Genomic DNA, 27,467 nt, shown 5'->3' with positions numbered 1-27,467 from the left:
AAACCATAAATATCTGATACCTGCCTGTTTCATCACCCTGAAGTAAAATCTGGGAGATTTAATGTAGTCTGTCAGTTTTACCTTTAGTTCTAACATAGATCATTTGTTTGAGGATTATACAGGAAATGACTGAAGCCGTGATGTTTTGAAGCTTTTACTTGATATGTTTAATACAGTTAATCAGTCATTATGAGGGCTACAAGGCTGAAATTTACAGGATATCATCTTCATTTTTTCTACATTAAATGTGCCAAGTTTCATTCTGATAGACAGAAGTGACTGTAAGCTATTTCAAAGATTAATTCAAAGTGCAAAGCAGAGCATCACTAATAAACTGCTTCAAAACTCCACAAAAGTCTCTCCAAGGTTAACAAATAATAAGGATTCACTCAGTTTTTTTGCAGTTCAAATGTTCCTAAATGCTAAACCCAGCTACAAAATGGAGTCCCAAATAACTAAAATATATATTTGTATATTTAATATAATTTAATCGGGTCTTTTTGGACACATTAAATTGTTTTCTATTATTTATTTTCGTTCCATTGTAACAGCGAGGCTAATTATATTAACTTCCATACATGGGCAGAAAGGCGATTTTTCCCGGCTTTAAACTAAGGGTGGTTTCACTGCCGTAAGTTTCTATTGGATGACAGTAGCTGTCAATCAAACACCCATGTGGCTAGCGTAAAGATTGTCTTCTCTGATTTGCTGACTGAATTAAGAGTTACATGATTGCGTCGCTTTACGTCGTGGAAAGATGAGGATTGGTTAATTTTGACCGTGGGCATTTACAGATTTCAACGAGGCCGAACTTGATTATTAAAATTATTCATGGATAGTTTAAAATTGAATTCAATGTCGCAGTTGCAAAAGTTTGCGCTAAGTCTGATAAAACTTAATGAGAGAATAGATTAAAAAATTTTCGTATGTTTTTTACTCACGATTAAGTTTAAGCGAACGGAAGTTAATCTGTGAATTTTGTTTTTAAAGACGAGCTCCTTTTCCTCTTTAAAAGACCTTTTTTGGTCCAGTTAATTGCTTTTTAACGGCGGTGCTTCAGGCTAGCAGTAAGGTCACTAACTATTTACTGCCGTAAATTAAGATGCTACGATTTTTATGTTGTAAATCATTTATCGAAATGATTGCATCTGCTGAAAAACGAACATCTTGGCTTTGAAACGACATATAAAATGTATGGACCGATGTTTTCGGTCAGTATGAAAATTTGCAGTATGGTTATTTATTAACTTTTAGAAGTATACTTGGGTCGCATAAAACCTCTGCGTTTTAAAAGGTTAAAGGTCCGAAACATCACAGGTGAGTCCTGTTTGTGATTATGTAACTGATTTTTACATCCTCGTGTGTATATGTGGACTCATTATTAATTGGTAAAGACATACAGCGTGTCCAAAGATTATCTGTGTTATACATTATTAGTTTGTTTTTAAAGCGATGATGTGTTCCAAAATTTCAATGTCACGGCTCACCTGCACACAGCCCAGCGGAAAACAATGTTACAAGCTGCATGTAATCAAGCACATTTTCAGTTTACTTCAACTCTTCAGTAGCCTGAAACTATAATGTTTTGAGTGTGGAATCAAGTTTATGAATGTTCTGGGAACAATGCTGACTCGCTGCTGAAAGGTATTTATTATAACCTCTACTACCTTTCCGATATTTACCCTCCGTTTTACTGATATAAAATACAATATTAGTATTCATTTATGACAGTATTTATGCTTAAGATAAATTAAGCTCTAGTGAAATGTTTCCTAAGTTTGCATCCATGTTTCAAGCTGTTTGATGGCTTGAGTGAGGGCTAGGTTTCCAAAGAGAAGAAGAGATATTGACATATAAAGACAAGAAGGAGGAGGAACAGAAAAAAGAAAAGTAACAAAAAGAGAAGGGGGGAAAGAGGGTGATTCGGGGAACAAGACAAAAGTAGATCAAGCAGTTCTAACTTTAAGTAATCGTTTCCTGTATGACTTTGTCAGTCTCTGTCATTGTTGTGGAATAATTGTTCTAAAGGTCACACAGCATTTCGATCAGTTATAGACTTTGGGCCATTGCAGCATTTTGATTATTTTCTTTTTCAGCTATTCTGTTGGATATTTGCTGCTTTGCTTGGGATCTGTGCTTGGATGCTGTTGCATGGCGTAGCTTTAGCTTTTAGAAAGATGGCCTCACATTTGACTCTAGAATACTCTGGTATACAGAGGAATGGATGCAAGGTGTCATCATCCCTCCCCCACTATGCTGACAGCTGGTATGAGGAGTTTGTGCTTTTGTCTTCCACTTTGATCTTGTATCAAGACCTGCAAACTGCCAAAACATCCGCTTTTATAGAAGTGCTCACACTTCATCAGTTCATCAAGTACATTTAATTAGCAGCACCTGAGTACTACTTACTCTCTTAAATCCTATGGAAGGAGTGAGGGTGTACTGTTTCTGCATTTTGGTTTAGTTTTTTGATTAAAAAAAAAATGTCACCATGCAACATGTAATGTTGTTGTTAATCAGAGGTTATTTTTAAATCATTTTAAAAGCTGGTAAAGACGTCACTATTTTGCTTGTGTCCTGTTGTATAACTACAAAACTGACAGAGGGTCAAAATTTTGAAATGACTGTAGCTACATTTGTTCATAATTTAGCCTTTAGTGTTTGCTTTTGTTGGTGGTGGCAAATATTTTTACTAGCTGCCCGAATGCAGTAGTTTCTTTCTCTGTGAAAATCTGAAAGTTACAGATGTTGTTTACACTACAAACCCATGTTAAACAATGCTGGAGGTCAAGAAACACTCTGCTTAACTCGTTAATGCACTCAGAAAGAAATGAGTATTACAAGTCACATTGTTACATTGTTAACACTGTATTATATTTGTTGTCTGTGATGTGCTCACAGGTGCTGCTCCAAAGCCGTATGTCACAATACTTGAAAAAAAAGGGGAGTTGGAGTGTGAAGTTCCAGGTGCTCATCCTAAACCTACAGTTGAGTGGTGGGACAGTGACAACAAAACACTTCCTTCTAAAACGCTGCAGGACCGACAAGAACAAGATCGCTTCCACATAATCATCCAAGCTACTGCGCCAAAGTCCGGCTGCTATCGCTGTGTAGCCACACAGATGAACATCTGGCATCAGATTTCTTCAAAGATTTGTGTGCATGAAGGTGAGTGGTGGATAATTCTTCAAATAAATGTGAGGAATAAAATATGAATATGTGCATAGAATGAACATCAAGTTTGTGGTCTGGGGGTAAAAGCATTGAAGATAATTTATGAAAAAATGAACATAAACAGTTTGGCTTCCAGAGAATTTGTAGAGAGAGGTGTGTGCTGAATTAACACTGATAAAGCACAATTACAATTTAATTCACAATAATGAAGAAAAATGTACTTTTTTGCAAAAACAAAATGAAAGGGAGAATGCTGTCAATTTCTGCTGTAACATAAATAATTTCCCAAATGTGCACATCCAGCATGCTGTGGAACCACAGCATTGTAAGATGGTGACAGATGTACCCTTAGGCCCCCTCCTCGATTCAGAGATGGTCTTTCCCTTTTCACGTAAATGGCCTCCTTGACTCCGCGCTCAAACCAGCGTTCCTCCCTGTCCAGAATGTGAATATCCTCATCATTGAAAGAGTGTCCACTGGCCTGTAGGTGTAGATATACTGCAGAGTCCTGGCCTGACGAGGTGGCTCTTCTGTGTTGTGCCATCCACTTCGCCAGAGGTTGTTTGGTTCCCCCGATGTATAAATCCTGGCAATTCTCCTGCACTTAACAGCGTACACTATGTTACTCTGTTTGCATCGGGGGACCCGATCCTTGGGGTGGACCAGTTTTTGGCACAGCGTGTTTTGGGGTTTAAATTCTGTGATTGCAGCCATTCCCCAGCTCTCTGTGAATGGGACTCATGGCCATTGATCAGTGGGCTTTGATCAGTGGGCTTTGGTTAGTGGTTGTTGATCAATGGTCATGAGAATTTGCATAATTATGATGAAGGAACTGACCTCCCAGCCCATTGTTCCTTCAGTGGGCTGGTTTCAGTCATTGTGCAAATGTACTGTTTATAAGATTGAAACCTGCAGTCAGCTGAGACTGAAGAAGTCTCCGCGAGGAGTGACAAAACGTTTCTCCCACTGAAAAATGCTACGTCCAGATGAACAGAATCAACTTTTGGAGACTAATCAGTTTAGTGTAATTATTATTTCATTACATTTTTTATTAAATTAAATATTAATTAAATATGTTTGCCATTCTTCAGTACTTCAAACTGATACTGAGGGTCTCAGATTTCATTTTACTGATACAGTTATAAGAGGAGGAAATATCTGTTTTTACTGCACAGTCATGCTGTTTAGTCTGTGAGCACATGCTCAACATTGGTAGAGCCATCCCACCTTCTAAAGTTTTATCCTGGAGGTGGAATCTGATTGATCAAAAATGAATAAAATGACCACATTCAGCCTGGATTTGATGAACATCCAAACTTCTTACATGAAACAACAGGTTTCAGCAACACATTCCAACACTTCCCTGTATCTGCACTGACACTCACTGTACCCCAGGAGATTTCAGATAATCAGAGTTTCTTCTATAAATCACTGTTAACTGTCATACACTTTAGATCAGCTTTTATTTTTTCCCCTTAAAGGTTGTAACCTATGTTCACTACATGCTTACTGTTATACTGTGAGAATAACTTTACCTTTTTTGTGTTTCAGATGTCCAGTCGGGGACTGGGATGATTGAAGCTACTGTTTTTTTTGTTATTTGTGGAATAATTGGAGTTTTTGTTGCCATTTAGTTTTACTGCAAATCTTGAGGTAAGTTTGAGTAATGTTATGTGTCACCTAATCTATGATGTGAGGGAAATATTCCTGTTAGTGTTTCAGTTTCAACACAAAATCCATATCATATTCTTAGAATGATGTATTTTTCAAACACATTTGTTGACCCTCCTTTAACCTCCTACGACCTGGCGTCCACATATGTGGACATCACATTTTTAGTCATTTAGACCAAAATACTACATTTTGCTGTACAAGGCCCTGATGTCCACTTACAAGGACATTATACTGCCTCTATTTTATCAAAATTTAACCCTCTCAAGGCAGGTGTTGCCGATTTGCAACAGTTAAAAACTAACAACCTGATTACCCCACATACATATTTTATGATTTTTTTTTTTTTTTTTTTTTACTCAGAAGTACCACTGCAGGACTTGGTTGTGCATTAGCAACAAAAAGTTTAATTTGAGCCTGAGAGGGTTAAAACCAATATCCTCTATGTGGCTCTCATTTGCAGGGTGGCTGTGGCTACACTGTAGCTTGCCATCACCAGTGTGTGAATGGGTGGATGATTGTATATAGTGTAAAGCGCTTTGGGGTCCTTAGGACCAAGTAAAGCGCTATACAAATACAGACCATTTACCATTTAGAAACAAAAATTAGGTAAAAAGAAAAAAAAAATCAGGTGATTCTTTGGGACCTGATGAATGTAAAAGCAATCAGCCCAAATATCAAAGAGAAATTAAAAATGCATGCCATGGAAGAGTTCGGGTCTTAGGAGGTTAAAGAAAACTGAGCACATTCCCACTGAATTTCCAAAAACATTTTTCAAATCGTGTCTTAGACTTTCTCTTTCATTAAATATTATTTTTATTTATTCATAGCGACTGGACCAATCTTGATTAAACTTTGCATTGCCTAGAGCACTGACATCTATATGACCTATACAAAATCTACATATTTTCAAGTCCCTGTAATAAATGAATGGCGGAGAAGACCACATATCAGTTCTTTTCAGTTCTTTTATTACTCTCGGGTGCTGTCACTTGACACACACACACAGCTGTAGCTTTCCAGCTCTCAGCTGCACACTTCCCCAACAACAACAACTAAGACAGGACCTAGTTTGCCCTTTTAATGCAGGAGCGGTGTGATCGTTGATGCCACTCAGATGTCCGCCTCGCCGCAGCTGCGCCACAGTCCCTTTTTTTTCAAGATCCAAATATCAGGATAATGCTTCAAGTCTAAAACACAAACCAAAAAATATGTATAAATGCTGAGGGGAATAAATGGAGAAGTTGATGCTGGTGAACAGGGTTACCTTTGGCTCTGACAGAAACATTTTGAAACCTTTATTTATACGGACACAACAGTGCATTTTCATCAGGTTCCATTATAATATAATTTTAACTATGTGTAATAAATATGCAGAAACAGAGCTGTTAGGAGTGGCTGTCCCTGAAATGACAGAACAACTGGTCAAAGACAAACCAGACAGAGCAGATAAAATGTGTTTTATTACCCTGATAAAAGATGTATAAGACAAATTTGATATAATTTATACAGTCTGCATACGATAAAGACAGATATGATTTAATTTAAGTATTTTGTTTTCTGCAACCTCACAGCTGCAAAGTCACAGGAACAGTGTAGAGCATCCAGTTATCTTAAAAATCAAAGACCACACAAACGACTCTCTCCACTGCTGAAATTCTCTGCTGTGATCTGAAGCTGTGCAAAGGATGGAAGAAAACCTTCACGTCACAGAGCTCCACTCCACTTTTTCCAGGATGTGAAGCTGGAGTGTTATCAAGAACTTTTTATTTCCTGGACAGATTTGATGAAACTGTAAAAAGTTAAAATTGGTCACAGAGCTGTTTGATATCATTTGACTTATTTGTAATTTTTGTAAAAGTAATGTGAGGGTAAATAAGATCATAGAATAAGTGATGACAGTAAAACATTCAAGTGACACAAAAGGAACCAAACTATAAGAGACTGACCTGAGAGGTTTGTGTATGACTGAGTGTGGATGAATATCTGCAGGTAAACTGTAAGAACATCAAGTGACAGTGCTCAGGAGCTCACATTGATTCAGCTGTATTAAACACGAGCACTGATAAAACAGATGCTGAAAAATGATAATACACTTTGTGTATAATGTGCCTTCTTTAGTGTGCATGTGCCTTTGGTATTAGTTTAGATTTTTAAGGCAGTAAGCCAGTCTGGGGTGTGCTGCTGATGATTGATGCTGGAATTTGGCTGAAAGTATGTTTATGCTGTTAACTGATGATTATTCATTATTAAGTAATTTCAGAAAGTGCTTAAATATTTCTGAAAATCTAAATAAAACGAATGAAAATAAACTATTGTGACTTTTTTGTCTTCAAACTGTTATAAAGTAAAACAGAATTTATTAAACTTTTTTAAGTCCTATTTGTTTTTTGAGGGTAAGAAAAATTTTGAATGCAGCAGATATTCTGTTATTTAAATGTATTAAATTTATTTATTGCTTAAAGTTTCTAATATCAGACAATTGTCTAATGTTAAAAAAAGAAATCAAAGTGTTTCTACCTGCAGCAGCTGATAGTGTGTTGGAAGGATTGTTTCTCTGTCAGGAGTCCGTAACTGTCCGTTAGTGATGTTTCCTCCTCAGAGGACTTCCACTGCGATGGAGTGTCTTCTGCTGCTCGTGTGCCTCTGTCTGCTCACTTTGTCTGGGTCACGTTTGGACATGAAAGCGGTAAGAAAACTGAATGCACTGAACTGGAATCAGCTGGAACGTGGAGTCTGGAAACTGCAGTTTATCAGTGGAGGGTGGATGAGGTGGGCATCAGCATTCAGCCATGTTTAAATGCACTACTAAGGTAGCCAAATGTTACACATACAGAACAGCTAAAAGGAAAATCCACCAAAGTCTTTATTTACTCTGTAAATAAAAGTGTTTAGGATTCTCTCTGCATGATGAACAAGAAACACCATCATTCCAAAAGGTACTCCCTCACTGGGTGTGGTGGAGATGGTGGGCTATAAAACACCAGAATCAAAAGCTGTTCAGTTATGATCTGATGACTGTGAAGGTCAAACAAATGATACTCATCATTCTAATCCTCATTAAACCACTCGGTGAGCCTGAAGAACCTGACACAACTCAGGATTTCACATTCAGAGTTTTTTTATTTGCTTTGACCGGGTGTTTGTGACTGGTTCACTTTGCTTCGGCACTTTGCAGTGCTCAGAACTCCGGCTCTCTGCTGCAGCCGCTCTCCTCCTCTCCAGCCTGGTCACTACTGAAATAATGCAGGCATGATTGGAAGATGCTCACCAGATGCGAAACTCTTCTTTTCCTACCATCACGGCCTGAACCCGCTGCTCCACTCCTCCCCTCCCCTTTTGTTTCTCCTAATCAATTCAATTCAGTTTTATTGAATTCAATTTTAATTTTATTGGATTGAATTTACATTTTATATTTGCAAAGGAATTAAAATCAGCTGTTTGAGGTGCAAGTGCACAGGAAAAAAACAAACCAAAAAACATGATTGGAACTGTAATGTGATTACTGTATTTAGTACAGCAGTGTATCACTCTCAGCACTGCTCAGATCAATACTGAAGTATCAGCTGAGGTCATGTGATTACAGCCTCATCAAACAGCTGCTCAGCGTCTGAGGGTGTTGTCTCCATCCTGCAGAAAGATGCTGCTGTTTCAGAGCAAAAGTGCTTTCCATCAGACCTCATTAATACTGCATCATCATCATCATCATCTTCCTCATCAGGGCTGCTGGGAAGTTTATTTATAGATCTTATTTAGTAATGCAACAGTTGTGGTTAATAATGCAGATTTAAGATGTGACCTCTTCCTCTCTGTCTTTGATTCAGTTACCAAAGCTCAGTGTGAACACTGACAGGAACATTCAGCTTGTCTGTCTCTCTGTCTTGTCCTTCAGTTCTTCAGTTTGGCTGTAGCTGCAGTTTGGAAGCTGTAGTGGTGGAAAGTAACTAAGTACATTTAGTCAACTATCATGTTTGAATGCACTTCTAAGGTAGCTTACTGTTAGGTATATATAGTGAAACTAATTAAAGGAAACATCAGTAAAGTCAGCTGGGTTATGATCTGGTGACTGTAAAGACCATAACATATGATTCACATCATTTTCATCCTCATCAGAGCGACGAGTGAGCCCTGCTGAGCTGTACATGTCCACATCTGTACACATCTGTCCAAATCCTCTAAATCATCATTCCCATCAGAACAGAAACATTTTGCTCTAAATATTTTTAATCAGTTTCTTTCCTAAACATCTATGTTTAAAGAATAACTTTATTCATGTTTACAGGAGTTTGACCAGCAGTGAGAACAATTTTGATCCAAACCATGGCAGCAAAATGGCACCACATCCATTCAGTTTTTATTTTAGTTCTAGCTTTAAGATTTGCCATTTGAAGCAACTATAAACACTTTTGCCTTTAAAAAACACATTATAAGAATTCCTCTGGAGCATTAACCCACCTGGACTCGTACAAATAAAAAAGCTGCAATCACAATATTATGATATCAACTGATCAGAATCAGAGTCAGAATCAGAAAGGGTTTTATTGCCAAATGTTGAGCAGGTTTACAACATTAGGAAATTGCTGCGGTGCTTCAGTGCAAACAGTGTCATAAATAGCACTTAAATAGACATGGAAAAATAAAAGTAGGAATAAGAATTAAAAGTGCTACGTAGAAAGATATGTGCATGAGATATACATGAGATATATACATGAGAATAAGAATAGAGTGCTACGTGGAAAGATATATACATGAGTGCAGGTGGTGATCAGTGCCTTTAAGTCCTGTAAGCTGTGAGATTTGGCCTCCATGGATCAGACTTGTTTGTTCACCAAATCACACAGATGTTACATGAAAAAGTAAATCTGCCATGATGGCAGGACTTAAAGTTTCCCAGCAGGACATTGCCCAAAGCGTCTCACACACTGCCTCCTCCAAGTCGCCTTTTTCCCATAGTGCATCCCTGTGCCAGGTGTTTCCCAGGTAAGCAATGAACCAACCCCTGTCGTCCACATGATGTTAAAGAAAATGTGATTGATAAGACCAGACCACCTTCCTCCATTGCTCTGTTGTCCAGTTCTGATGCTCACATGGCCATTGTTCACAACATACTGCGATGCACTGTCTATCAGGCCCAGCATGAAACCTTATGGCAGTTTGAGCTACAGTAGTTTGTCTGTTGCATCGGACCACACGGGATGACGATCACTCAAATCATTAAACTTTTTCTTGCTTCTAACATCAACTTTGAGGACAAAGAAGAGACGATCAGTGCTGTTCACGTCAGCTGTCAGTGGACAGACTGTTATACCTGATCAGTGTGAATCAGTCATTAAAGGTATGATCCCTGTACATCAGAAACCGTTATTGGAACGCCTCTTCATAAATGAGGAAGTAATTCCAGACCCATCAGTATACCACCCACTCTTTCAGGAACGGTAGGAAAGGTTACAGCTGAACGGCTGATGAAATGCTGAGATGGCAAAAGTACAGATATTCTGTACTTAAGTAGAAGTACAGATACTAGTGTTAAAAAGTATTCCAGTAAAAGTTGAAGTACCAGCTCTGAAATGTACTCAAAGTAAGAAAGTAAAAAGTATCTGCCATTACTGCCAGCTATTTCTGTGCAAAGCTAACTGAAACTTGTGCTACATTAATGTAACAATAAAATAATATCAGTAGATTTAAATAAAAATGTTATTTTAGTCTAATTCTAATTGTACTCAGATTGAATCAGTTCATTAGAACATCAGCAGAGAAAAAGAAGGAAAATTATAGAGGAAAAACAGGAAGTTTATCCTGCACTAACCTGCCCGGGATTTTCACGCAGCCTTTAAAAATAACACAGTTAGTGCTAGTACACACTGACTTTTATCCAAAGTCCTCACAAAATCACGTTGGACCTGTTTCTATTATACTGACTGATTTTAATCTCACCACTGTGCTTTCTGTAGTTTTTCATTGCATCCTTTTTATTATCAATTCCTTCTTAAAATGTAATTAGTACTGTGCAACAGGAGAGCAATTTTGTTGTATTATCATTCATAAGATAACAATAATAATCTTCCAAAGAGCTTTTTTGTATGAATAAACTTGACATGACTTCAGTTTTGAGGCTCATAAACATGAAAAAGACGTTTAAGAAGAACAAATCTGTCAACAGCATCAAATCTTAGTGGTAAATGGGCTCATGTGGGCACGACTGACCACACTTGGTCAGCACTTTTTTTGAACACACTCACAAACTCATGCAGCCTTATATGATATCCGAGAAGCACTTTGATTATATGGCACATACGAACGATAAATCAGACACTTGTTTCCTGGTACTTTGTTCTGGTCAAAGTACTCGACTCAGTTTAAACACAACTGCTGCCAACAGCTGAAGATCTGTTTGCCTTTGTTTCTGTTATTTTCACCCTGATGCTGGCATGTAGTAGAGAGGAGTGAGTTTCATGACACCAACCTTCAGTCCACAACTGTCACTGGAAACTTCTACGCCTACAGATTCTTTATGAAGTCAAGATAACTTGCTGTACAAAGGCCGACGTACAAGGCTGTTATTCCACAGGCTGTGACATCTGGGAAATCAGGGCTTCTGCACACAGTCAGCTTGTTATGAAATCTAATTTCCTCACAGGTGTGTCATTCAGAGGAAAAGTGGGAGTGCCGGGATTTTCTGAAATCTGTAAAAATAACAATAATAAAAAGATAAAAAGAGGGAAACGTGTTTTAAAAAGTACAAAATCTGTGTTATAAAACATGTAAAACAAAAGTCTGAAATAATGAAAATTTATATTCATATTGATTTCTGAGGAAGACAGTAGGACATGAAAAACCTTCTGTCCAAATGAAGGTTTACATTCACAGCTGACTTCCTGTAAACTGTCAGCAGGAAATCTCTGGGATCAGGTTTACAGACGTAAAAACCACATGCATTAAGTCTTATAAAAACATTTCAGCTTCCTGTGGAGACCATAATAGGGTTACAGCTCAGCTCAGTGGGTGGATGAATCATAGCTCACTTTATGCTTTGAATTTCTTTGGACACAAACTGTAACCACGCCCACATTCTCAGGTTCTCAGTAAACATTTTATTGCCGGATATAAAACGGCTCTAACAGTTATTTAAGCTGTTGTAAATGACGCGTTATGTCATAAAATCTGAAGTCTACCTGTTGATTAAGCTAAATGAGACACTGCGTGTTTTTATAATTCAGCTGAAGGCTGTGAGTCACACTTTATAACACTTCTATTGCACCCTTACATATGATAACATGACAGACTGAAACTGACCAAAGTCAAAAAGCCTGGAGCTCATGAAATAGTGCAACACAAAAGTCTGTGAAAGACACTGAAGCTCAGCAGACAGTTCTTCAACCTTTCAGGGGGCCGACCTGGAGGTCGAGGGCACAACGGTCCATAGTTCAAATGTTCAGGGGGCCGACCACGTGGTATGTGGCGGTGGCTAAGCGGGCATGACTGACCACACTTGGACAGCTTGGCTGGCGGTGACATGGGCGTGTACGAAAACCCTCGGGTGGCTTTGCAGGTGGTCGACGATAGTGTGAATGCGAAATGTGACACCTTGGGTGGTTTGGTGGGTTTCCGTGGACGGGCTGTCTTGACAGGCCCCGGACGTGGACGTGCTGGACGTGGACAGGGCTTGGCAGGCAGGATGAGACCAGGCATGGCGACACCTCTGGCTGGGTCAAGACGGGACCCGGTGGCAGCATGGTGGCTGCAGGCGATGGAGCCGGTGGTGGCGCTGCAAACGAAGGTTTTAGCAGACTGATGAACCTCTGCCTCTGTAAGATCATCTTTTTACACCTGATCGCGTCACTGACCTGCTTCCGTTTTACCAACTGCTCCTCCTGCTGTTTCTCACTCAGCCTTGTGTCACCTCTCGTTGTCGGTGTGTAGATCCCTGTGCTCTGTTTTTATTTACAACTTTTTAAATTCTGGTTGCACTGTTAAATGTTAGAACAACATTATAGTCATGAGAGCCCCATGTTGGTTAACACTTCTTTCCAGCAGCTTCTTGATTCTGGACCTGCAATCATCTGCAGATCTTTACTGTATCAATGCACAGGTTTGTAGAATCAGAGCTCTCATTGTTTAAAAAAGGTGTGAATTTGAAAATAGATCCACGGTTATGTGATCCAGTGTAATTTTGTAAAAGTTCACCACTTTGGCACAATTTAAAATTACTGTGTGGCAGCATTTGTTCAACCCTCTTGGTCTTCACCCGGAATAAACATTTTTGATGATCTGTTCGACGCTCAGGGCCTTCGTTCATTTCAGGACTTAAGGACACTTTTTCCCTTCCTGCGTCTTCTTACTTTTTGTACCTGCAGCTCAGATTTAAAAGCATGTGTTTCCCCTGGGACTCTCCCCTCCATTCTCATCCCATGCTGGACTTGATCTTGCCCAAATCTGTCAGATCCTCTGTTTCCATAATTTACAACAAATGAGCCGAACATGATGTAAATCCTCTGCCCACTGAATCTACTTGGATTAAGGAACTGGGAGAAGTACAGGTTGATATAGACTGGGATACAGTGTGGACTAGTCTAAGTTTGACTTCTGTGAACTTGGCACATCAACTAATTAATTTCAAAACCATCCACAGAACCTACATTACACCCTACAAGAGATCACAGATGAAGCTACAGGCTTCGTATCACCGTCACATGTGCAACGATTCATCACCAGGCTCTTACACATGTTCTTACACATGTTCTTACACATGTTTCACATGTTTTGGGACTGTCCAGTTATATCTGACTTTTGGGGCTTTGTGAACTCTGTGTTATCTGAGGTACTGGAAGTTTTTTATATCCTCAATCCTGATCTTTGTCTCCTTAATGATTCCTCTGACATCTCCTTAAAACAAATACAATGCAAAATCATGTTTGCAGGATTCTCATCCACAAAGAAGATAATTACAAAGCCCTGGTTCAGTCCTGACATTTGAAATCATTCTTGATTGGATGTTTTCTTTGTATCGTTAACCTTGAACTTACCACTGCAGGATTAAATAAAGCTCGACCCACAACTGTCGAAGCTTGGAAAACCTTCTCATCCAAAGTTATCAGCTGGAAGAGGCAATAACTGGTTGTAACTTGTGTGCGTTCTAATATTTGTATTTCCACCGTATTTTTTTCTTTCCTCTCTCCATGCATTGTGACCAGTGTTGTTTTAGGGAACCAACCCTGCTGTAAATCAATAAAACATTGATCACAAAAGAAGGTGTGAATTTATTGATTTAGTGATGAGTCGTGTTTGCTGTGGTGATAAGTTACTGAATTAAAACTGATTTAAAAATGTCCAAACACTACAACATGTATTAACTGTAGTTCTGATGTGAAGAGACGCCACATCATGTAAATCTAAAGAGCTTCTTTTTCTCTGGATAAATAAACCTGACGTTAAAATAAGTTTGTGGTTGATAAACACTGTAAAGCACAGACTGCATCAAAGCGCCCTTTATTCCATCCATGCATCACATCGTTGATCACACAAATGAAACATCACATTATTTTGGGGCATCTCGCTCAAGGACGCTTTGCTAACCTGAGGAGCTGCATCTCCTCCTCCTCTTCCTCCTCCTCCTCCTCTTCCTCCACAAAAACCTTCACAGACCTGTTTCCAGTCTGACTCCATGTGCCTGCAGTTTTTCCAAGAAGGTTTAATAAAACTGTGCAGAGTTATATCTGAGTTAAATATAGTTAAATATCTGAGTTAAAGCTGCTTTAACTTGTCTTATTAGCTGACTTTTTAAAGACTTTATCAAAGTATGTGTGCTTCTCCTGCTCTGAGATTGAGCCTGGTGCCACGTAAAGCTTCTATATGCTGCACTTTGTTGTGGTTGAAGTACTCGAACATTTTAAATTCATCACTGTGGATCAACCCACAATAAACAAGAAGGAAAAGAGCCGACTCTGTGTACCTCTGTTTAGGTTTGATTTTCACTCCCATGCTGGCCTGTAGTGGAGCTGAAATGATCTTCAGAACTACAAACCACAAAGCCTCGTGGCTGCTGCATCGGCCCAAACCTCTGCTCTCAGAGTCACAGACACAGTTTCTTCACCTGTAAAAGGGTCGTGATGGAGAGGACGAGGTCTAAAGAGGTCACAGCTCCAGTAACGCTCTCCTATTTAAAATACCTGAAATGCATCAGCTGTCAGTTTTCACTTTCACATGAACACGTGTGACAAATAATTAGTGGTGCAAAACGAAAAAACTGGTAAAGCTGCATTCTTCACTCACTTTCATAGAAGTCTACGAAAGAAGGCTGCATCGTGAATGTCTGTGGTTTCTGAACAACCACAGACGTGTGAGGCCGTTAATCCTGTCAGTGCTGGAAAGTCTGGTTTTCTGGATGACGGCCAGTTTGTTGTGAAATCTGATTTCCTGACAGGATGTCTGTTGTTCAACTGGAGTTAAAAATCTTTGTTCTTTTTAATAACTTTATGCTCTGGGTTGTAACATCGTTCCTCTATTTGACTTTTACATGAAACTGAATCAAATATTTAAAGGCCTGCAGTTCATTCAGTTTCCAGTAAAAAAGTGAAGTTTGAGGACTTTGTGGTGAAATCACAACTTCTGTGAGACACAAACAGATACTGAAAACAAATAAATAATAAATCTGTTTTAAATGGGTGTGTGGGATTCTTCTGCTGATCTGTTGAATGTTCTCTGAGGGGGGTCTCATCCTCTGGGTCACTTTCAGGATGCACCAATGGTGACTTTATTTCATGTAGTTTCATTCAGACTCATTCACGAGCAGTGGCAGGAAATTCCATCCATCTTCTTCTGCTTATCCACGGCCAGGTTGTGGGCACAACAGCCTAAGCAGAGGAGCCCTCGGCCACCTCCTCCTCCAGCTTTGTTCTTTATCTTTTGTATTTTTCGCCTCTACTTCTCAGCTGTTGCTGTTTACATGAGAGTGTTTCCTGAGCTTTTCCCCTGTATTTAATTGTTTTTAGCTAGTTAGTTGTTCCTGTGTCTGGTTTCTACCTTTATTTCCTCACCTGTGGGTTGGCCTATGTTCACCTACACCTTGTTTCCCCTGAGCTGTGTTCATGTCCACTGATGGTCCTGTGTTTCCTTTGTCTTTGCTTCTGTCTGCGTTCAGCCTCAATAAAAGTTTGTGTTTTGTTCCCTACCCTGTGCTCATTTAGCTCCAACCCGCCCACTCATGACAGTCTTTGTGTTGTCAGCGGATCATTTTGAGCTCCCGATGATTTGATAATTGAAGGCGGATTCTTCCATCGTAGATCTGATAATTGATTCTGTTTTATGGTCCCAAACACTATTCAAGCTTATTTTTTTTAACTGTAAATGATGTCATGATGTCCACAGACTGAACCTTAAGGGTCCACACTCTGAGAATAATCAACATAAAGGATTTATCCTCTGCTGACTAACAGCACTCACTATAAGCACACCCTGCTCTCTGCAGTCATTATCAAAGCACAAATCAAAGCAGTTCCTCCCACATGAATGCTGCTCCCACATTTGATGGACAGCAGATAATTGTATCCCTTAATCTTGTTTACACTCAGTACACTTTCTCTGGAATACGTTTGACTTACAGCTTTGTGATAACCAACCAATCCAAACACAGATTTGAAGCTTAGAGAACCGGTTCCTCCACGCTCTCCTCACTAGCTTTGATTGGCTGTAGAGATGAACTTCAACACACTGAAAGCCAGATGTTATTCTTCAATCACTGGTCTTAGTTTCAAGTTTTATTTGACACAACATGTTTATTTTGGTCCTGTTAAAACCAGGGCAGGGTTCATGGCAGATCCACTTTGTGACTGACAGGTTGCTACATGTTAGCGTCTCTCACTGCTCATAACTACAGTAAACAGCCCTTCAGTTCACTTATTCTATCATGTCATATTTATTCAAATATGTTTAAAAGCGCAAATACAGATCCACACTGTCAGAGGTTTACTTGCAACAAATAGAAATATATACGTTCAAATTTCAGTGCACAGAGATGTGGTGACTGTGGAGGCCTTTGGGGTGTTTTTCAGTCTTCGTTGTCTAATTTTGGTGAGCAGATGTAAATGTGGCCTCTGTTGTTAGCAGACAGCTGTTGCCCTCAGTGTGGTCTTCTGTTGCTGTGGCCCATCTGCTTCAACGTCAGATGTGTTGTGCCTTCAGAGATGCTCTTCTGCGTGGTTTATTAAGAAGTGTGGTCGACTGAGTTGCTGTTGTCTTTCTATCAGCTCAAAGTAATCTGGTTATTCTCCTCTGACATCAACAAAGTATTTCCACCCTGCTGCTCACTGGATAGCTTCTCATTTCAGACCATTCCTTGTAAATCCTGAAGATCTCAGCACATCAACAGTGTCTGAAATACTCACACCAGCCCGTCTGACATCAACAACCACACCACATCTTTCTTCCTTATTCTGATGCTCGTTTGGACTCCAGCAGGCTGTGGTGATCATGTCTACATGTCTGAATGTTTTGAGTTGCTGCTGAGGTGAAAGGTCACTTGATGACCAGTGGAACAGTTGATTGCTGAATGCATGTAAGTGTGACTTTACTGGACTGTACAGTTGTTGTTGATGTTCTCAGATCATTTTCTTTGTCTGTTTTCTGATGCATATGGTTTCATGAGCATCATTCTGCTTTCCTCCATGTTATAAAAAATCCTTCACATCTCATTTTTGTGTGTGAAAGGTTTTTACTCTACATGAGGCCGACATGTGTGCAGAACTCTTTCCAGAGGCAGTGAGGTTTCATGAAACAAAAACTAAACACATTGGTGACTCACTCTTTAAAGTCTGATGAAAGGTTTTTATTCATTCATCACACAGTTGGAGTGATTGACTGGTTTTGATTGGTGGAGAGTCTTTTGCGCAGGTGAGACTGTGTTATGAAAAATGCCCTGATGTTTGTGAGAACTGCATGAAGAGTGGAGAATTTCCTGCTGTGAGAATTGAGCCAAAGTGACTGAGAAAAATTTTAAAATATTGATTAGGTGTAGTGCTGCCTGTTTGGCTCTTGTTATTGATGGCTCGTGGTGTGACGTTATGTGTGGCTGGCAGCCTGACAGCGTGGGAAAGTGGAGTGGTGTGAAGCTTAGATTTAGCCAGCAGCTGGGAGCAGACAGATGTGAGACCATACATCTTCCTTATTGAACTTACTCATAAGCTTCATAATTATTTTTTTTCTTACAAAAACTTGAATTAAGACCTGATTAATCAAGTGTATCACTAAGTATTTGTAGGTAATCACATTGTGGTGGACCACCAGGTGGCTCCACTCACACACAGTGTTAGGGGAAGTGAGAGGGTTAGGTTTTGGTCCCTTGAATGTTTACTGTGATGACAATAAACATCACATGATGTACCTAATGAAATAGTTGCTGATTGTGCTGAATGCGCCTTGAATGTGTGAAGCTGAATTAAAAGTTGGAGTAGAATATTGGGATCTCTCTTACTGTCTTTACATACCTCCACAACATCATACTTTCAAAATCCTTGGAAATTATATAAAATTATCTTAAATGATTTACATTTTTATTTTGAAGTAGTCAGAGGTAAGTCCTACTAATTGCTAACCTTGCCATCGTTTTTTCTTTGTTTTATGCAGATTTCATACAGATGTAGGGGGGAAAAACAACCAACAAAGGTAATATAGTAACGCTTAACTATTTATTTTATTTTATTTTATTTTAGTAATCTTCAAGAGTCAAAAACTGCAGCTGGCTTTGACCATAAAGGCTGGAGATGGTCCTCTCCTCTCTTACATCAGCCTGTATCCGTTTCTATAAACAGACTCTGCTCATTAATCTTCCTCCTGTCACTGTTTCTGTATAACTGTCACTGATATTATAAAGGTGAAATCTAAAAGTCCATGACGTTGTGACGTAATACACCGGAAACTATGGCAGATATGCAGGACTGCTTTAAGACACTAGAAACTGAAACTGTTTTTTTTTACTGCGGCAGTGCTGAGAGGAGAGGGGTGGCTCGGATCTTGGTTACACTGAATAGTTGCCGTGTTTGATCCTCAGAGGGTTTCTGCAGACATGGAGCTTCTAGCACTTCTGTTTCCGAGCTTCTGTTTCCTGACTTTGTCCGGACGGACGTTTGCTGCTGAATCCGGTAAGAAGCTCATTGATTTAGACTGATCATGTGTGCAGGCGCAGTCATGTTTCACAGCAGCGGATGGAGCTTTAACGATGTTCAGGCTGCTGCTGTAGCGGGAGGATGACTGCGGCATCTACACCTGTGACATCAACGTTTAACGCATCCGGATTTTGATGTTGAAATAATGAGCAGATAAATGTGCAGCAATTCTACAACAGTATGAAAATGTTCTTTTTATTTTTTACGATCAGATTATCTCATTATTTCACCCTGACTTTTTTTCAGGTGTGGCGTATTTGTTAGCAGTTTGTGTTTCCTGCAAACACACGTGTGTTTTATTTTTTCTTTACAAACTGAAACAATTGAGATTCAGATACAACAACAATGATATAAAATTATTATTATTATTCTTAAATAGTAAAATGAGGACAGAAGTCATCCATAAACACATAAGTAGGCAAGTATATAAAGTTCATTTTTCCTTGTATGTGTTACTACAGCTCCACCTGCTGCCAGTTTTAAAGGGAGTGGCACAGCCAGGCCCCAAAAGGATGGAGAGTGGCTCTACCCTGTTTCCATTTCCTGAGGTTTTTACAGTCAGAGTTAAAACACTGTGTGGCCCATTAACATGAGGCTGTTACTGACTCTGATGTGCAGCTTCAAACTGGCAGATTTTTGAGAGCTCAGCTGGTGAAAAGGACACAGACTGGATGTGTTTCAAATCTTTATCAGTGAAAAATGTTTGGCCTCACAGTGTTGACATTGTTGCTGCCTGAATTTGTGATAACCTCTGATGAGCCACCTGGTCCTGGTGAGCTGGTTGGGGGCAGGATTATGTTCACTTCTACCTCTTTATATGATTTTTTGTGCCTTTGCCACACTTAAATAGAAATATACGAGAAGAACTGCAAGACCAAAATGCACATGAGACACTTGAACTGAGAGGCAACATCTTCTACTTTGCACAATCTTTCCACACAGCTTTGTAGTGACTTGCAGTATTTGATGGGGCCTTAAACTTTAAACTGAAATCCTTCCGAGGAGGCTAAAAACCAAGCAGGAGCTCACAGACATGTCAGGGCTGCTGTCAGCTGTAATACTGTTATAGAAAACTGTTACAGTTATAAAGCTGAGGATTCAGAATATTTCTAAGATTAGAAAATTAATCATGAATAAGCCGATATTTCTATTTACAGAAAAAAATAAATACAGTGTCATCACATATATGTTACTCAGGTGGAGCTGTGTGTTGGTAGGATGGAGGAGCATTTCATGTGGATGCAGTCATATTAACAGAAATAAATATTCTTATTTATTCTCTTTAATGGACCTCACCCTCTGACTTCTGTAAACAGAAATGTAATACATGCAGTAAAGATGAGCTATCATACTCATTTCCAGCTCCATGTTTTATTCTTGGACACTGCTGGAACAGTTTATCCCAGTCTGGGCCTTGGTGCAGCCTCTGAGTTAGTCCTCTCTGTAACAAGCTCTTCAGCTCCTTCAGCTTCTATTTTAATCAGTCATACAAACTGTGGCGCTACAGGTGGGACTGTGATGACAACAGGAAAATATGAAGGGTAACTAAACTAAATAAATATGAATTCTTGTTGTAGGAAAAAATAAAGAAGTGTTTTAATTGTGAATGCATTGTGATGTTTATATGTTTTTAATCTTCGTGAAAGCTACAAATCGAGTCTGAACTGTTTTTTAGTTTCTGAAATAAAAACGTTGAGCTTTAAGCCAATTCTCTTCTGATTGGCTGCCCCTGCCTCATACCTGACTTTTCTTCTATCCTTATCCCTGTTTAAAACATGCTTTGTCTTTCAGAGGCACCAGTGGCCAGAGTGACTGTGCGAGAAGATGATGATGTTATTTTACCCTGTTCCCTCGACACCAATGAGAACATTGAGTCAATGCTGTTTGACTGGGTTAAGGAAGTCCCTCGAAAGGAGGTGTTCATGTATCGTAATCGCAGTCATTACAATAATGGTCTGCCAGGTCAAGATGTGGAGTTCAAAGGTCGAGTCTCACATTATCCAGAAGAGCTGAAGTACGGAAACGCCTCCATAAGACTAAAACAAACTAGGCTGGAGGACAAAGGCACCTATACCTGTATATTCCCAGAAATAAAGCCCAGAGAAAAAATCTTCCGCATTGAGCTTGTTGTTGGTGAGTGCTGTTATAAACCAGCTGATTATTTACAGATGAAACAGTCAGCATGCACTACTGGCAGGGCCTCACTCCTACAGCACACCTGCAGTGATATTTGCAATATTTAGTGAAAACAAACTGAGACCTTCCCATGTGCATGCTGGTCCTGTGCCTGCACCATATCAAAAATCTGAGGTGCCCTAAAAAAAATAAAATCTCTGTGTATGCAGCTATAAACACTGCATTTATTTGACTGCCAACTTAATGGGAACCTACCACTACTAACCTGTTTCTTTTTCCTTTCAGAGCCCGTATTAACTTGTTAGAGCCTCTCACAGTCATGTGCACTTCTGCATGTCTGGAACTACCAGAATAAACTTTTTAATAATTTCTAAACCTTAAATATCTGATACCTGCCTGTTTCAACAATGTGAAGTAACATCTGTGATATTTCATGTAGTCTGTTAGTTTTACCTTTAGCTCTGACACAGATCATTTGTTGGGGGATTATACAGGAAATCACTGAAGCCTTGATGTTTTTAAGCTTTTACTTCAGATGTTAAAGACAGGTAATTGGTCATTATAAGGGCTACAAGGCTGAAATTTACAGGATATCATCTTTTTTAAATCTACAATAAATGTGCCAAGTTTCATGCTGATATTCTGAATTAATTTAAAGATATTAAACATATTAATTCAAATTGCAAAACAGAGAATCTATGACAAGTTATTTCTAAACTCCACAAAAATCTCTTCAAAGTTAACAAATAATAAGGATTCATTCAGGTTTTTTACATTTCACGTGTTCCTAGATGCTAAACGCAACTTCAAAACGATGTCCTAAATAATTAAAACAAAGATTCACACATTTATTATGCTTTAATCGGGTCTTTTTTGACAAATTAAATACTTTTCTTTGATTTGTTTTCGTTCCATCGTAACAGCGAAGCAAACTACTTTACCTTCCATATATGGTCAGACAGGTGATTTTCCCGGCTTCAAACAGAGAGTGGTTTCACTGCGGTGACTTTCTACTGGATGAGAGTAGCTGTCAATCAAACACCCACGTAGCTCTCGTAATGATGTTCTTTTCTGATTGGCTGACTGAATTAATTGTGTCGTGAGGTCGTTATTTTAGGTCCGCAATCGATGCTGATTGGTTAATTTTGCTCGTGGATGTTTCCTGATATCAGCGACGTTACAATGATTGGTACAAATTAGTCGTCGACGCTTTGAAATTGCTTTTAATCTTCTTATTTTAAAAGTTTCTGTAACTCCGATAAAACTTCACAAGAGAATAAATTCTCTTTTTTCTGGATGTCTTTACTCCCGGTTTAGTTTAAACGAGCGGAAGTTAATCTGTGAGTTTTGTTCGTTAAAACGAGCTCATATTTGTCTTTAAATGTCTATTTTTGGTCCGATTAACGACTTTCTAATGGTGATGCAACATGCTAACCTTAACGTTATTAACTTTTTACTGACGTAAATAAAGACGTAAGTGTTTTATGTCGTAAATTATTTTTTTGTCATTCGTGAATCTACTGAAAAAAGAATATCTGAGCTTTCAAACGACGTGTTTTACGACTGTATCTTTGTTTCCGTTCAACAGAAGAATATCAAGTATCTTCATTTATTAATTTTACATGTAAAAATAGGTCGCATACAACCTCTGCGTTTCAAAAGGTTAAAGAGCCGAAACTTTCCAGGTGAGTCCTGTTTGTGCCGATACTGATGATAACATGCTCGTTTGTTTTTATGTGAACGTGTAAGTAGGAAAAGACAAACAGGTACTTGTTTTGGTGAGAACTACATAAGGTCTAAAGATTATCTTTATTAACAGTCCACGGTTAAAGCAAAAATGTTTATGATATTGTTTTTTTTATCCGCACATAAAAAAAATTATGCTACAATGTTGGTGTGCTATACAATCATAGTTAACGGGGATTGTATTTTTTTATATTTAAAAAGTATTTATTGTAATCTCTAATACCTTTCAGATGTTTCAGCCATTTTACATGTACAGTTTCGTCATCTGTGTACAATGGCAAAGGGCTATTCTATTCTCATGTTAAATAAAATTTTTATTTCTACTTAAAAAACAAAAGGCAAAGAAATGAAAAAAGACGATATGAAGTCTTTCCTCTGCTTTTGTTTGCACCCAAGTTACAGCTTCTATTTGATGATTTGGTTTATGTTTGGGCAGCATAATCAAACCTAATGCTGTAATATTACATTTAAATTATTTGATGCATATATTTTTGAAACTTTTTTTTGCATTGCCTTGTTAGAGAACATGGGACAGATCACATCTCTTTTAAGACTCGTGTGCTAGTTTTATTTTACTGTTGTTTTTTTTTTCCTTTGTTTATTAGAAGCCATGGTTAAAAAGAAAGTACTCCCTCAATTGTAAGGTTTGTGTAACAACAGAAACAGTTTAAAATTAGGCAAATTCAACCTGAGATGAATAACAACACAACATACAGTCCCAATCAAAAGTTTATGACCACTTGAAAAAGGGCAAAAAATCATATTTTGATTGATTTTTTTTATCTATTTATTTATTTATGAAAATCATATTTCTTAACAAGGTTCCAAGTAGACCATGCAACAAGACATGGGAATGAGCATGCAATTTATTGAAAACAGCGCTTAAACTGAAACTAGCTGTTTTACAGCTGATCAAAAGTTGAGGACCACACCTCCAAACAAACCCTGTAAACCCCCCAAAAATAAATCAAAGTTCCAAACATAAACATGACATGAGTAGCTCCACTGTTATTGTTTCTCTTATATGGTACAAATAGTTTTTAAAATAACTTTGAAAATTGTGGTCAACACAACTGAGCCTTTGTGGTGTATTATATTGAAAATTGTGATTATTCATTCAAAATAATTCTGACAATAGGTCATTTAACTGATTATATAATTTTCAAAGGTAAAATTTTGATGTTTACAAAGTTGAATTAAGTTTTTCAAAGCTGAAAAAGACTGGATTTGCAAGTAGCATATTCTGTTAATATTAATTGCAAGGAATCCTAGAATCGCCCCTGATTGCAACCAAAGGATATATAGACTAGCTGCTCTAATGCAGCATTCTCTCTTTCTCTGCAAATTTGCCCAAACTCATCTCCTTATAAGGTATGAGTGTTATGTACGGTAAAAACTTTACAGACCCATGTTAACAATGCTGGAGGTTTAAGGTGGTACTCTGCTTTGCTTTTTCTCAAACTAACTAATTTATGCAGAAACAGTAGAAACAATTGATGACAACATGTCATATTGTTACATTGTTAACACTGTTGTTTGTTGTCTATGATGTGCTCACAGGCGCAGCTCCAAAACCGTATGTCACAATACTTAAAGAAAATGGGCTGCTGGAGTGTGAAGTTCCAGGTGCTTCTCCTAAACCCACAGTTGAGTGGTGGGACAGTGATAACAAAACACTTCCTTCTAAGACGGTGCAGGATGAAGAACAACAAGGTCGCTTTCACGTCATCGTCCAGACTACTGTGACTGAGCCTGGCTGTTATCGCTGTGTAGCCACACAGATGGAAAAGTGGCATCGGATTTCTTCAGAGATCTGTGTGCATCATGGTGAGTGGGATATAATTCTTCAAAGAAGTTTGAAGATCAAAGTATGAATATGTGCTTAGATTGAACACTAAGAATGTGGTCTGGGAGGAAAGGCTGAAAGCTAAATTATGAAAACATGAACATAAAAAAAAGATTTGGCTTCAGTAGAGACGATGTGCATGCTGGAAAAAAAGCTGTCAGCTCCTAACCTAATGTTAAAAAACTAAACTCACAAACACATACTGTATATTATAAAATATGAACATTGCTGTTGTGACTGATTTGTTTATGAACTATCACATGATGCCCCAAGCTCACATCAATATCTTGATGTCTTTTTAAACCTGAGCATGCTCACGGGCTCTTGAAATAACACTCTCATGGTAAATCTTACTCTGCTTTATTTTTAATTTTTAAATGTTAATGACATCATATTCACATTCTGGGTGGTGCTCTCACTTGGTGTTGGCTCTCTCTAGACTATCATTTTTTGTTGCTGTTACGACACAGTGGTGTTTTTGTGTAGCTTATCTGTGTAGCCAGTTTAATTAAAAACTTATATCTAACGTCTTATTTCATAGTATAATTTTCACATGCCCTAACTTGAAGCACTCTGTTGATTCACTCGCTAAATAGTCACAGTATTCACTCACTATGTCTTTAGGGATTTGCTAGCTTGACTCGTAGCTGACTCAGTAGCAGCATGGATTCTTCACCTGTACCTCCTGCACTTTCCTGCTCAGTGTGTGAGACGTCTAGTTACTCCTCAGCCTCCTTTAGTAAAATCGATACTTGTAATAAATGTAGCCTATTTGCAGCTCTGGAGGATTAATGAATTGGAGACTCGATGTCGCAGCTTTGAACAACCCATAGCTAGCCAGGCCCCTGTAGCCGGTGCAGCTGAAGGTAGCATAGGCCCCAGCATATTGTCCTGAGCAGCCAGGGAAACAGGATGGCTGGGTGATGGTGAGGAGGAAGCGTAGTCCTAAACAGAAGCTCCAGGTACATGTATCTAACCATTTTTCCCCACTCGGTGACACACCTGCCAGGAATCAAACTGTGGTAATTGGTGATTCTGTTCTGAGACATTCGAAGGTAAAGACAGACAATTGTCCTCCAGAGACCAGAGCAGGTGACATTGAGGGAAATTTAACCAATGTCAGACTCTGTATTTTTCTCTGGTCCCCTCCCCAGTTGGACCAGGAGTGACATGTTTAGCCGCATGTTCTCCTTAAATTGCTGGCTGTCTGAGTGGTGTCCCAGAAACGATGTGGGCTTCATAGATAATTGGGAAATGTTGTGGAACTTTTAAATAACCTGCAACACATCCAGTGAGCGTTTTGAAATGGTTTAATAACATATTGCAATATGGAGAGAAACATCCCAGCCAAAACACTAGGATCATCTCTGAAATTTCCCCACCCTAACATCTTTCAATGCATAGACAGACAAAGAACTCTTACATATTGGCCCCTCTCACCAGGGGGCTATACCTTCAGCCCCATCCTTAAAATCTTCTCCCTCTCAGAGAGAATTATGACCTTGTTTTCTGCTTGGCTTTCACCTAAGGGTTTACATCCCTTATAAACAGGAGTCTCACTATCTGTTTAATGTCTCCCATGAACTAACAATGGCCTCACTGTGTCAAGTGTGTGTGTAGAGCATAAGGCCCATTTGTAGTGCACATGAAAGTGAGAAAGTGATATTACTCTTACTAATGTGATACAATTAAAATATGTGATTAATGTATGAGAAAAGAAATCTGCCACCACAGGTTGCAGTTGAGAAGTTGACATGGGAGGTTGTCGTCTGTTGGGTTTGTTCTGAGGATGCACCTGGTTCCTTTTGCGCTATATGAAGAACCCCTGGGTGCTTTAGGTGACACATATTGCAATCCAAATGACTCCTACAATCTTTTTGATTGTATGCCCAACTTTCAGACAACCAAAACAAATTCCCCTTTCCTTGATAAAAATCAACTTATCCTGATGCATTTTAGCTTTAAATGGCATAAATTTCTCCAATAAATGATTACTCTGTGAAGAAAACAAGCAACTATGGAGGACAGTGTAGGTGGTCTTGTTTTTAGCTGATTGAGTTTTGACTCCTGGAACTGTGCTGAAATTTGTGGAAAAACTGGAACTTGAAACTTTAGAGCTCCCAGATTGTGAGTCTTGGATATTGTCAAACACTGGAAATGATGGTACTTTCACTTATTTTATTATAAAGGCAACCAGATAAGTTAACACTGCTCTGTAAACATTTCGTTCTGGCAGCGTATAAGCAACAACTCTCCATTTTTCAGTCAGTTTGTATGGGAGTTTCAAAACAATCATTCTCATGTTTAAAGGCAAATCCAGCTCCTTCATATAAACAATTTGTTGTGTTAGATTTGAACATCCTTGGAGAAAATGACTGAAGACCTTTCACATCTTCACTTTTTATAGGTGTCCAACTCATAATCTTCATGTGTGCAATTTTACTTTCATTTCCAAAATGTTCTTCAGGAAGATGTTTAGTTCTGGAATAGCCCTGCTCAGGAAGTAAATACTGACAACTATGCACCAAGTCTTTAGGCTGCCCTCTAATGAACTACTCTAAAAAGTGCAAACAATCACTCCAGTTATCAGTTTTAGCTTCTGCTCCGTTTTCAAAGGCATTCATAAATAATCTATATTGTAAATGGTCTCCATCAAACACAAGGATGTTTCTGGCTGGGAGGACAGAAGATAAGTTTTGTTTTACAAGTAGAGTAGCAATGTCATTTTGTCTTTGCAT

At 38.7% G+C, this 27,467-nt stretch overlaps 1 protein-coding gene and 1 long non-coding RNA gene across 5 annotated transcripts in view; both read left to right on the top strand.

Annotated features, from left to right (window-relative positions):
* Positions 1-27,467, top strand: part of LOC309706833 (CD276 antigen homolog) — a 95,540-nt gene that overhangs the window by 28,722 nt on the left and 39,351 nt on the right. The window contains exons 3-5 of one of the 4 annotated variants that reach the window (XM_082533745.1): positions 2,902-3,168; positions 4,726-4,827; positions 6,420-7,157. The exons of 1 other annotated variant lie outside the window; for it this stretch is intronic. In XM_082533745.1, the coding sequence (XP_082389871.1) occupies positions 2,902-3,168; positions 4,726-4,808 (350 nt within the window). In that variant the 3' untranslated portion in view covers positions 4,809-4,827; positions 6,420-7,157. Of the gene's footprint in view, positions 1-2,901; positions 3,169-4,725; positions 4,828-6,419; positions 7,158-24,443; positions 24,711-27,467 lie in introns of those variants that run through there. 2 more of the 4 variants (XM_082533744.1, XM_082533743.1) reach the window with 2 other exon arrangements.
* Positions 18,754-20,893, top strand: LOC309706837. The gene is made up of 2 exons (XR_014276810.1): positions 18,754-18,977; positions 20,793-20,893. It is a non-coding gene; the product is annotated as an uncharacterized lncRNA (long non-coding RNA).

The sequence above is a fragment of the Aulonocara stuartgranti genome (assembly GCF_965226115.1).
Source record: "Aulonocara stuartgranti genome assembly, chromosome: 5".
In the NCBI taxonomy this organism is placed as follows: domain Eukaryota; kingdom Metazoa; phylum Chordata; class Actinopteri; order Cichliformes; family Cichlidae; genus Aulonocara; species Aulonocara stuartgranti.
This window is presented reverse-complemented; position numbering and strand designations above follow the sequence as displayed.